This window comes from Candoia aspera, chromosome 11, assembly GCF_035149785.1.
Source record: "Candoia aspera isolate rCanAsp1 chromosome 11, rCanAsp1.hap2, whole genome shotgun sequence".
Lineage (NCBI taxonomy): Eukaryota > Metazoa > Chordata > Lepidosauria > Squamata > Boidae > Candoia > Candoia aspera.
Genome location: NC_086163.1, coordinates 1,267,351 through 1,278,679, shown reverse-complemented (window position 1 = coordinate 1,278,679; position 11,329 = coordinate 1,267,351). Strand labels below are relative to the sequence as shown.

General features: G+C 46.4%; 1 protein-coding gene across 1 annotated transcript; it reads left to right on the top strand.

Annotated features, from left to right (window-relative positions):
- Nucleotides 1–1,945: 1,945 nt before the first annotated feature.
- On the top strand, nt 1,946–6,708 carry AGRP (agouti related neuropeptide). Its single transcript, XM_063312794.1, has 3 exons — nt 1,946–2,129; nt 4,448–4,515; nt 6,433–6,708. The coding sequence occupies exons 1-3, from the start codon at nt 1,967–1,969 to the stop codon at nt 6,622–6,624; spliced, it is 423 nt and encodes a 140-aa protein (XP_063168864.1). The 5' UTR covers nt 1,946–1,966; the 3' UTR covers nt 6,625–6,708.
- The last annotated feature ends 4,621 nt before the right edge of the window (nt 6,709–11,329 follow it).

The following is an 11,329-nucleotide window of genomic DNA, read 5'->3' as shown; positions in this document are numbered from 1 at the left end:
TTTGTGTAGCTTTGTAGGGTGGTCAGTTTATTACTTGGACTATTGGCAGTTAAGAACGACAGTCTGACAAACGGAACAGTAAAAGCTGATCAACAGTGGGACAGACTCTCTCTTTCGCTGGAGGTGTTTACGCAGAGGCTGGATGGCCAGCTGTTGGGGGTGCTGTGGCAGTAGTGAGCAAGGACTGAATGAAATTGTCTCCAGTCTTTACTTCTGTGATTCAGGGCCAGTCAAAGCACTGAAGCAAACTGTAGGTCCTGATGCATGACCTCTACCAGGACAGCATAAAAATGCTGATTCTTCTGGATCTCTCAGTTGCATTTCACTCCATTGATCATGAAACACTGGCAAGATGATCCAGTGGCTTGCTATATGGGGGCAGTGTACTGCAGGGGTGCCACTTCTATCAGTTGGACCCCATGGCGCTACTGTTGTGCAATCCTTCAACAGCCAAACTGGAAACACGAAGTGGGAGTACATCACACCAGTCTTTAAGGCAATTTCCTGATTGCCTGACCCATCAGTTCAATTGAAAGTATTCCCATCAATCTGTTAAGCCCTAAATGGCTTACGATACAACACTTAAAATGGCCTCCCTTCTGACCCAGCCTGTCAATCATGATCTGCTAGCCAAGGCCTGCTTCGGGTTCCATCTGTGGGCCTGATGTAATGGTATGTCGGAATGACCCTGGGAGACAGGGGAAGAGTTGCAGGCAAGTCAACAGTCGGATAAGAAGCAGCTTAGCCTGCAGAAGGAATGTGGGCATGGTAAACATCTCTGAAGTGTCCTTCCCTTGTTTCTTGGGCTGTAAAGGCAACAGGAAGGAGATGACTTTCAGACTTGCAAGACTCTGTTAATGTAACCTTACAATAAAGTAGAATTAGTTCATCTGGGTGTGCTTCTTGTCTGGACTACCTCACAAAGGTGAGATAAATCTTGCAAGTCTGAAAGTACATTTCTCCCCCATCGCCTTTGCAGCCTTAGGCCCTCTCACCCATTTAATGGAGGACCCTGGAGAATTACAGCTAATCCCCATGCAGTCCAGCTTCAAGCGATATCTTAAGATGTTGTTATTTGCTGGATAAAATAACTCCAGGACCAGAATGTCACTGAAGATACTGCTTTGATAGAAACATCCTATATTATTTAGTTTTTTATTATCTTTTATGGGACACACACACACACACTAATGTGAACACCCTTTGGGAGGAACAGCTGCTCTTCTAATAGGTCAGTCAGCCTGCAGTAGTCCCAGGTATGAAGCATACAGTTGGCCCTCACGAAGGAAAACAAGCATGGTGCCTCCATGGTTTTCTGCATATACTTGGGAGGGGGGGGGGAGATCTTAGACCCAGCTGTTTGAACAGCACAGAGAAGTATGTACTAATACGAGAAGCAGTCACTGCACTTTGTCATTGGGGTTGAACAGTGTCATGGCTGTGGGTCATAATAAGGAACTGAATGTCTCTGAGAAATTACAGAGAAAGTAATCACAGAATCACAAAATCATAGGATTGGAAGGCACCTTGAAGATTTTCTAGTCCAATCCCCTGCACAGAGCAGGAATCCTCAGACCATCTCAGATGAATATTTGCCGTCTTCTGGCAAGTCTGAATAGGTATGACCTGCCACTTCCAGTGCTCCAGTTGGCCAGGCTTAGTTTGGACTCTTGTATGATACAAGATGGGGAAATGTTTTTTTTTTAGTGAAAATAATATATAACATCAATTTCTGGCTTTTAAATCAGTACAATCGCCAACTGCAGCAGAGTAATGAATAGGGTGATGGGTGGAAGGCTGTCAGGAGGACGTTGCGTAGGGTCTTTAAGGTCCGTTTGTGCAGTGTTGGAGACAATGCTGTGGCAAGCCCAGATTCCTGTGCTACTGCTGTTTGGTAGCTCTGGGTGGGTCTCTCATGATCCCTGTACTCTTCCCCGTCCGTCTGGCATGCAGGTGACTTGGGATTATGTTGAGGCGACTGCTGCTGTCCTTAGGACTCCTGCAGGTGGCCCTTGCCCTCCTGGCTTCCAGCCACAGCCGTCTGGATGAGAGGGGGCCTATCATGGAAGATGCAGGCAGGCCCAATTCCCCAAGCCTCACAGAGATGTTCAAGGAGGTACATGTCCCAGGTAAGTTTTTTCAGTCTTCTTCATGTAGCTTCCAGATGTTCCTGTGTTTGGTTGCTGCTGAATAGAAAAAAATTGATAGAAATTATAGAAGTAGTTCTATCACAGAAAGAAGTGTATCTCCTGTCTATTCCCACACTTTCCCATACTATGTGGTTTTCTCTTGATGGTTGTTTTGATTTTGTTAGCCAAAAATTGTCATGTTTGTGTGACTGAATGATCCTCAAGTAGCTTACAACAGATTGTAACATACATCTGCACACACACCCCACCCAAATGAACACCACCCAACTGTCCTTGGTCTCCTGGCTAACAGAGCGGAGTCTGGTTGATCACTGGAGAAGAAAAGTCTTCTCTGATGGGGTCATGAAAGGACTGGAGAGACCCAGGTTCTACTCCTCACCCTGCCAGGGAAACTTACTGGATGACCTGGGACTGAGTCCTTCTCTTTCAACCCAACCTTCTTTAGTGGGTTGTTGTTGTGGGGAAAAATGGAGAAGGCTGTGTATGAACTGGAGGAAATATGGGATATACATCCAACAAACAACAAAAGTAAGTTTATGAGTACAGGCTCAACCTATGAAAGGGACATCGGTTACAAAGTCTAGGGCAATTTGATGGGTTACATGTAATTTGTCACCTCAATTTGTTGCCTAAACCATTGATGGTTGCCTGAATTAGTTGCCTAAACCATTGATGGTTGCCTGAATTATTTGGTGGGCAACTTTACCAATCCAATTTCTCTGGTGTAGCTGCACATTTGTGCTCCAGCTGCAACAGTGAATGAGGGAATAGTGCCCAAGTGTGCAACAGAGGAGAGCAATTTTAATTATATTATTTATAAGCAACCTCATTGCTTCCAGTAGCGGAAAGACCCAGAGGATTAAAAATAAGAACTTAAAGTACAGTCATGCAAATACAGTAAGATGAAGCCACACATGAAATTCCAAAGAAGGAATAAAATAGCAACCCAAGAAATTAAAGACATGAGGTAAGAGATAAGGGAAATGTCCCTTATGCCACACAATTCATTATACCTCTTTATAGCTTTCTCCTTTGCAAATAATTCTTGTTTCCCTGGAAGAGTGAACAGCTCAGTAGGAAAGAGAAGAACAAAAATGTGGTGATTGGATGAAGCTGACAAGATCCTCAATAAGACTGGGGGGAAGTGAAAAGCTTCAAGGACAAAATGACAAATCAGTATGTGAACTGATGGAAGAAAGGATTGTTTGCAAAGGGAGGGGACTCTTGACACTACCAAAAAGTGACCTGTCCCGGGTTCAGGAACTCTCATTACCCCAGTAATTTTCACTGATTGTGACAAGCTTCATCATAATAAAAACCACGCTCTTATATTTTTATGATCTTATGTTTCTTAAATGGATAAGTGTATTCATTCCTTAAGGTTAGGCTCTTTAACTGCAATGAAGGAAGCAAAATTCACTTTAATTAATGAGTTTTAATGTTGAGAATTAGGGGTGGAGTACAGAATCTTGAGAACTGAGATGGGAACACAAAGGAGGTAACTTCATTAAGGGGAAATTTCTTTGAAATTTAAATGATAGACATTCTTTTCATGCTTCAGGGAGCTCTCCCTGGATCCTATCATGCTAATTTCTAGGTGTCTGTGGAAAACCTTAAAATTATGTATAATAGACATGGCAAAGAATGAACACAAGAGCTGATCCATGAATTTTTTAACCAGCTAAAATGTATCTCTGATGTATACACTCAGTATTTCATTGTAAACCACCCACAGTCCCTCCTCTGGGGGGAGATGGGTGGTGGCAAAATTTGACAAATAAATGAACGAATAAATAAATAAATTTAGCCAGAACTAATTCTCATGAGAAATGCCTTCTCCTGCTTAGGACTGTTGCTGGGGGTTTGCCAAGGAGTATTATCTCTCTCCCCAATTCTTTACACTCAATACCCGTGGACCCCCATTACTCTGATGAGGGCTGAAGCTCAGCAGCTAGAACAGGGGGGCACATATTGCCTCTCCTTGGGTGGCTGCTGTGCTTGTCAAACGCTTCACCACCTCTTTATTAGGGCATCTCTGGCCAACGTTCTTCTCTCCCTGAATGTTTTTGCCTGCTCTGCCGGAGTTGCCTTTCTGATCAACGTCTTATGGGAAGGGTACGGATGGCTTTTTCAGCATCCTGGGCTAGATGTTTTGGTAGCGTGTTGATCTGATGTGGAATTATTTGTTAGATTAATTGACACAATGGGGGTTCTGAAACAGGCATCAGTCCAGTTTCGTTTCTCAGACTCCTTCAGCTTTTTAAATCTAATTCACACATCCTTACTTTCTTTCACAGATTTTAAGCAAGTGGCTCTGGAGATGCCAATAGCCCAAGACGACCTTGTGCCAGAAGCTGGCATGATGGTAACCTAAATCATTTTTGACCCATTCTTTCTGTTCCTGCAAAAAGCAAATCACCAAGAATGTTGACTGTTTTCTCCTCTGACGGACGGTGGGTCTCCAGGATCCTATACAGATGCAGGAGGAGGGTCCTTCTCAGCCCTGAAATCCTTTAACATGATTGCTATTCAGGAGTCCTTGGTCTGCATGCAGAAGGCCCCATTTTTTCAGATATAGCCGAGAAAGATTTTGCCTTAAAGTCTGATGTGCCTGGGCGTAGATGGGCCCATGGGCTGATTTACCCATGCCCACTTCTTACGCTCTTAAATTGGGATTTCTTGAATCAAGGCGTGCCTTTGGCCAATGCAGCAGTGTCACAGAACAATCATTTTAATTTAATTCATTTCTGTAAAGTTGGACTATCAACCCTTGCACAGAGCAGCCCCTGCAGTGCAGACCAGAGAGAGCTGCTTGGAGAGGTCCCCACAACGTAGCCTTACAGCAGAACAAACACCTCCTGATACCTGGTGAGCTCAGGGCCGCAACTAGTGGGGGGCAAGCGGGGCATGTGCCCCAGGCACTGCATGGGGGGGGGGCAAAATGAGCGCCAGAGGGGCACAAAAATGGGCATGGAATCCATGTTTGCCCCGGGTGACACAGACCCCAGTTGCGGCCCTGGGCTAGCTTGCTGACCCTGCTGCTTCAGGGCACAGTCCATCCAAAAGAACTCTTGTGCAGCTTTAGCTGAGGAAGCTCCTTAAGGATTGTGTCAAACAATCTGGAAATGGCCTTTAAGGAAGTGTCTCGACAGCTTCCAAATGAAGTGTCATTCTCAAGTCCGTCACAGCTGAACTTGGCCACAGCCGTTCTCCTTGTTCCCTGTGCTTTAAGGCATGTGGGAGCGCATGGCAGCAGGTGTTTAAGCAACTGGATCCTCAGAGATCAGCACACTGTATCCTTTGCAATTGGTGCCATGTTTTCCCTGCTGGTTTATTTTTATTCAAGTTCTCCATATCAGTGAAGCGTTTTTCTGGCTAAACGTTAAAAGTGAAGTCAAGGGAAGGAGTGCCGTCATGTTCTATTGCTATGGTGGAGCGACAACAACGGATCTCCTGGCACCTTAATGACTAACATATGGAACTGGGCTTTCAGGGGCAGTCTTTAGACTTAGCTGTTTCTGCAGCTGCTGCCCCCATCTAAGATTCATGTCTGTCCTTCTTAAACCATTTCTGCAGTAGAAACAGCCCTGGATCCTCTTCAATCAGTATCAGCAGAGAAGTGCAGTACTCACTTTTAGCTGTTATTTCACCACTGTGTCTGTTACTCAAAATATTAAAAGGTTGGTGAGAGCCCGTTTGGTGTCGTGGTTAAGGCATCAGGCTAGAAACCGGGAGACCCTGAGTTCTAGTCCCGCCTTGGGCACAAAGCCAGCTGGGTGTCCTTGGGCCAGTCACACTCTCTCAGCCCCACGAAGGAGGCAATGGCAAGCCACTTCTGAAAAATCTTGCCAAGAAAACTGCAGGGACTTGTGCAGGCAGTCTCTGAGAATCGGACACAATTGAACAAAAAAAGTTGGTAAAAATACTGGTCTCCCTCCATAGATCCACCCTGTGGAAGCTGCATTACTGGCGGCAGCTCTGAGAAAACAGGCTTGCAGGTGGCTAACAGTATCGTGCGCCTTTTCCATAAAATATCAGTAAATAAGGCCTGGAGATTAGTTAATAAATCATTGCTTAAGCCTCCCAGACTGTTTTTCTAGTTTGTGCCTCCACTTGTTTTAAAACATATGTATTAAACCGCTATACATGCAGGCATGGTTTTCTTTCCCTAGCAAAACAGCACTTTTTTCCCCCCAAATGTTTTTTCGGAGTGGGTTCACATTAGAACCCCTCAGACAAGCAAAATATCGCCTCTGATATGCTCTTTGCGTTCTCCTTGCAGATGATGTCAGCAGCACTGCAAGCCCAACAGCGGGAAGCGCGTTCTCCACGGAGATGTGTCCGTATCCAGGAATCCTGTCTTGGGCACAAACTGCCATGCTGTGACCCATGTGCCACTTGCTACTGCCGCTTCTTCAACGCCAACTGTTTTTGCAAGAAATTCAGCAGCACTTTCCCCTGTGGCAGGAACTAGCCTCCATCCTGCAGGCTGTCATTTACTAATCTTGAATAGAAGTGGGGTGTATATATGTGTATTCCTTGTACCATTCCAATAAATAGCTTATGAGAAGGAATCGCTGAAATGTGATTTTTGTCTTAAGTAAAGCCAGAAAGCTAAAAGCATTTTGAACAATTGCTTCTCTCTGTTTGCCCCCAGCCTCAGCCAAAGTAGTAGCATGACAGGCTCTCCAGCAGTCTCGTCTTATTTCCACCATTTCCATAATCTGACTTTCACTTTATTGCCCAAACCTATCCTTACCCTCCATAAACTTGTTTTCCAGATTCCAATATTGTGCTCAGATTCTTTTATTTACAGAATTATCCCTTTACTTAACTCAGCAGCCAAGAGCCAAGCTGCCTCTTGTCTCCTCCAGTGGGAGTTTATTAATTGATTCGTCCTGTGACCTTATCAATAAAATAAAATTGAATTAAAATACAATACAATACATTGTCTAATTCTAAAAAGAAGATAGATAAAAGAAAATACAGGAATACAATACATATGCAATAATACAAGGAGTCAGTAAACACATGTATGAATCTCCCTTGCAGGATACCCCAATTTGTTCAGTGTATCGGGTTCTTACGATCACTGCCCTAGTTATCAGCTTAGCAGTTCTGTGTACAATATGTGCATTAGAACCCAGAAGGAAGGAAGACAGCCTGTGGTTTGGATCCCAGTGTACTGTTCTTTCTAATAGGGATGATAAATATTTAAGCCTAATGGGTACATGTAATTGGCAATTGAATGAAATAAGAAAAATATTTTCAGTGACTGGTGAACCACATACGCAGGTTCTCTCATGATATAGCAAGTGGTGGAAGCACCCATATTTGTCCATGGAGTCCAACAACTCAAATCTGTTAATATGTTTTCTACTACAGATTAAGGTTACTATGGTAACTAATCATTTTGGCTGGGTGAAAAGGTTGAATTTAATTGTCCCCTTTTCACGTGTTAATGGTTGCATTGCCTAAGGGGAGGAACTTGCCTGGACTTGTTTTAGTTTCAGTTTCCCTTCTGTGTAGGCTTGCAGAGAATATGCAGCTGACAGAAATCTCTCCTCTCAGCAAACAGCCTTTAAATATGTTTGCTTTCTGTAAATAACATTATTTTTATAGAAATGCCTGGTGTGTGACTTTTCTGATCTCTCCTGGGCCAAAGGCTTTCTAGCACCCTGCCAACAAAATCTAGCTCTAGAATAGCCCCTTCTTAAAAGGGATCCAAGCCACAGACTATCTTCCTTCCTCCTGGGTTCTAATGCGCATATTGTACGCAGAACTGCTAAGTTTATAACTAAGGCAGCGGTCATAATGTGGTAACACCCATGATGTATGGCAAACAGTACAAAGCAGAGAACAGAAAAAGGTGAAAATCACTCAGAGTACCTCAGTAGAACTTGTCCTAGGTATTCTATCTGCCAGCCCAGGATTCCCCCAGAGCCATTGTATTTTATTATCTTTCAGGTTGCAGAAAAACAGGATTTGTGGGAAAGAAGTCAGAAATAGTATACTACTGCAAAAAAATGCTTTATAGCACATTCTATGAAAAGCTCAGCAGAATATTTCTGTCTTGTAATACCTAGTGAGCGATGTCCAATATATCTCCTCCAAGATACTCAACTCCAAGAACCTAAGGCAGGTACTGCCTTTGCTCCCTTGAAACATTGCTTCCCCAAATTTTTAAAGGCCACTTGGATATTGTTGTAACTTTCCCACCAAGGAAATGTTCTGGAGCAACATTTGCCCTCCCTGGAGAGGTCCTCTTCTGAAGAAGAGGAATAGCAGGCAAAGGCCAGGCCCTGCAGCTTCATATCACCTGAAAGTGAACAACACTGTCATAGAAAAAAATGAGGTAGATGAGAACAATTCTGCAGCTGTCCTGAGCTCCTGAAGAGGAATAGTGCTTGAAGGTGCCTGCTCTGAACCGAGGCCCTGCAGAGTTAGACATCCTCCTGTAATCTCATAATCATAAAAAGCTGAGTCAGCAAAGGGGCAGGCTATAGAAGCAGGACTCTTGTGATATTTCGCAGCTACAACCAACCAAAGCTTTTGGTTCTGTGCCCTCGCCTGCTATAAAGAAACCCCCGTTGTCCTATACCTAAATAGAGTGCAATTAGAAGAAGTGCAAGCATTCCAATCTCTGGGCTCCATGGTACAGAAAAAGGAGGTTGGCTGACAGCTGGAGTGAAACACCGAGTTTGCACCATCACCACAGCTTTCGGCTCACTCCTCTGGTGCTTCTGGCAGTAGCTGAACATTATCATATAGGCCAGTGTTTCTCAACCTCAGCAACCTTAAGCTGAGTGGACTTCAACCCCCAGAAGCTGGCTGGGGAATTCTGGGGATTGAAGCCCACCCAGCTTAAGGTTGCTGAGGTTGAGAAACACTGATATAGACCCCAAATCTGATGTGTTGGTCCTTCCCTCCCCGCGCTGCTCTATGGAGCCAAATCACTGGGAAGATGAAGTAGGTAGAGGACTCAGAGGAATGGCTAACCACAAGGTAGTGTATTGGCCCCAACCCTTTTCAATATTTACACCAATGATCAGCCGCTTCCTGCAGGCACTAACAACTATAGATACGCTGATGATCTGATTGAGCAATGGCTCTACAGGGAAAAACATCTGAGGAGGTAGAACAACGCCTGACTTAAGCCCTGGAAGAGCTGGATCGATACTACCACAATAGCCAGCCAAGGCCAAACTCAGCAAAAACTCAGGTATGTGCCTTCCATCTTCGCAATAAGCAGGAATAGGAAGCTGCAAATTACATTGAGTGTTCTTGGAGCATTGCTACGACCCTAAATACTTAGGGATTACTTTAGATAGGGCCCTAACATATAAACAGCACTATATCAATACTAAATTGAAGGTCAGTGGAAGAAATAACATTCTCAGGAAATTAACGAGTTCTACTTGGGATGTGGTGGCGCTGCGGGTTGAACCGCTGAGCTGCTGAGCTTGCCGATCGGAAGGTCGGCGGTTTGAATCCGCGTGACGGGGTGAGCGCCCGTTGCTCGTCCCAGCTCCTGCCAACCTAGCAGTTCGAAAACATACAAATGTGAATATATTAATAGGTACCGCTTTGGCGGGCAGGTAACGGCAGTCCGTTCAGTCACGCCGGCCACATGACCACGGAAGTGTCTATGGACAAACGCCGGCTCTTCGGCGTTGAAACGGAGATGAGCACCGCCCCCTAGAGTCGGACACGACTGGACTTAATGTCAAGGGAAACCTTTACCTTTACTTGGGATGCCAAACCAAAAGTCCTTAAAACAACAGCATTAGCCCTTTGCTACTAGGCAGGCAAATACACCTGCCCAGTTTGGTATAAATCAGCACATGCTGGGAAAGTAGACATAGTTTTGAATAAAACTAGCAGAAGTATTACCGGATATCTGAACCCCACCCCTCCAGATAAGATCTACCACCTAGCCAGCATTGCCCCGCCTGCTGTCCATAGAGAAGCAGCATATAGAGAGCCGCTTAAATCGTCAATATCCAAGCGACACCCTTTTTATGGCCTACAACCAGCTCCTCAGAGATTAAAATCCAGGAAAAGTTTCCTTAGGTCGACGGAAGATTTTGATGAGTTTAAAAGTAGAGTGGACCTATGGAAAGCTACAAAGAACCAACACCGGATGGAACCAGCAGAGGAGCTGGCCCCTGGGTTGGCAAAAGTTGGGAAATATGGAAACCGCTGAACAGACTGCACACGGGCCGAACACCATCCAGAGATACTCCGAACAAATGGGGCTATCCGGTGGCCTCTGCCCTTTGTGACTGTGGAGACATGCAGACAACACATCTGTACACGTCTCCTCTGTGCCCTGATCAATGCACATTTGAGGACCTCTTGACAGCGCGACAGAACACAATGTTGCCAGGTTTTGGGCAAGATCTGTTTAACTTTTATGTATTTTAACTTTTATATTTTATATGTAAATGTTTTACAGTATGCCTTATTTTAATTGTGATGCTTCTGACACGAATAACTAACTAAATTGGGCGCTTCTGCCTCCAGCTCCCCAACAGGGAAACCCTCCTCAGCCTCACTCCCATAGCCTGGCAAGAAGAGCCATGCCGCCACCAGCCATGGAGGGCCGAGAAAACCCCGACGGTGCGGGCCCACTGGCAGAAAGGACCCAGCTCTGATCCGCACAGGCGCTTGCCCGGATAGCAAGCGGCGGGGGCGGCGCCGGGCATCTCGGCGAGCCTCCTTCAAGGGCCCGCGGCAACCGGGCGCGGGAGGCCCAATCCGAGGCCTGGTGCGCGGCGTCCCTGGAGGAGCCACACGCCGGGCGCTCGCTGGGCTTCCCAGGCCGTCACGGTCCGGGGACGGCCTCGGGAAGCGCCTCGGAAGGGCCCCCCCCCCCGAGTTCTCCGGGAGGAAAAGGAAAGGGGGCAGTCAGGGCAGCTCTCCCCGCGGGCGCTTCTCGCCTGGTCTGCCCGCGAGGCGAACGGAAGCCGAGGCCTTGCCACGGACCGGGAGTCCGCCGCAAGCGGGTGGGCGGGCGGCGAGCTCGGCCTTCAGCCACGATCGCGGCGGCAGCAGCGCCCCGCCCGGGTCCCCCCTCAGGGCGGGGCGGGGCGGGGCGGAGGCGAGCCGCAGCGGGGAGGGAGTCCGATCGCCCCGCCCCGCCTCGCGTCATCGGCTCGCTCGCGGCCGCGCACCTC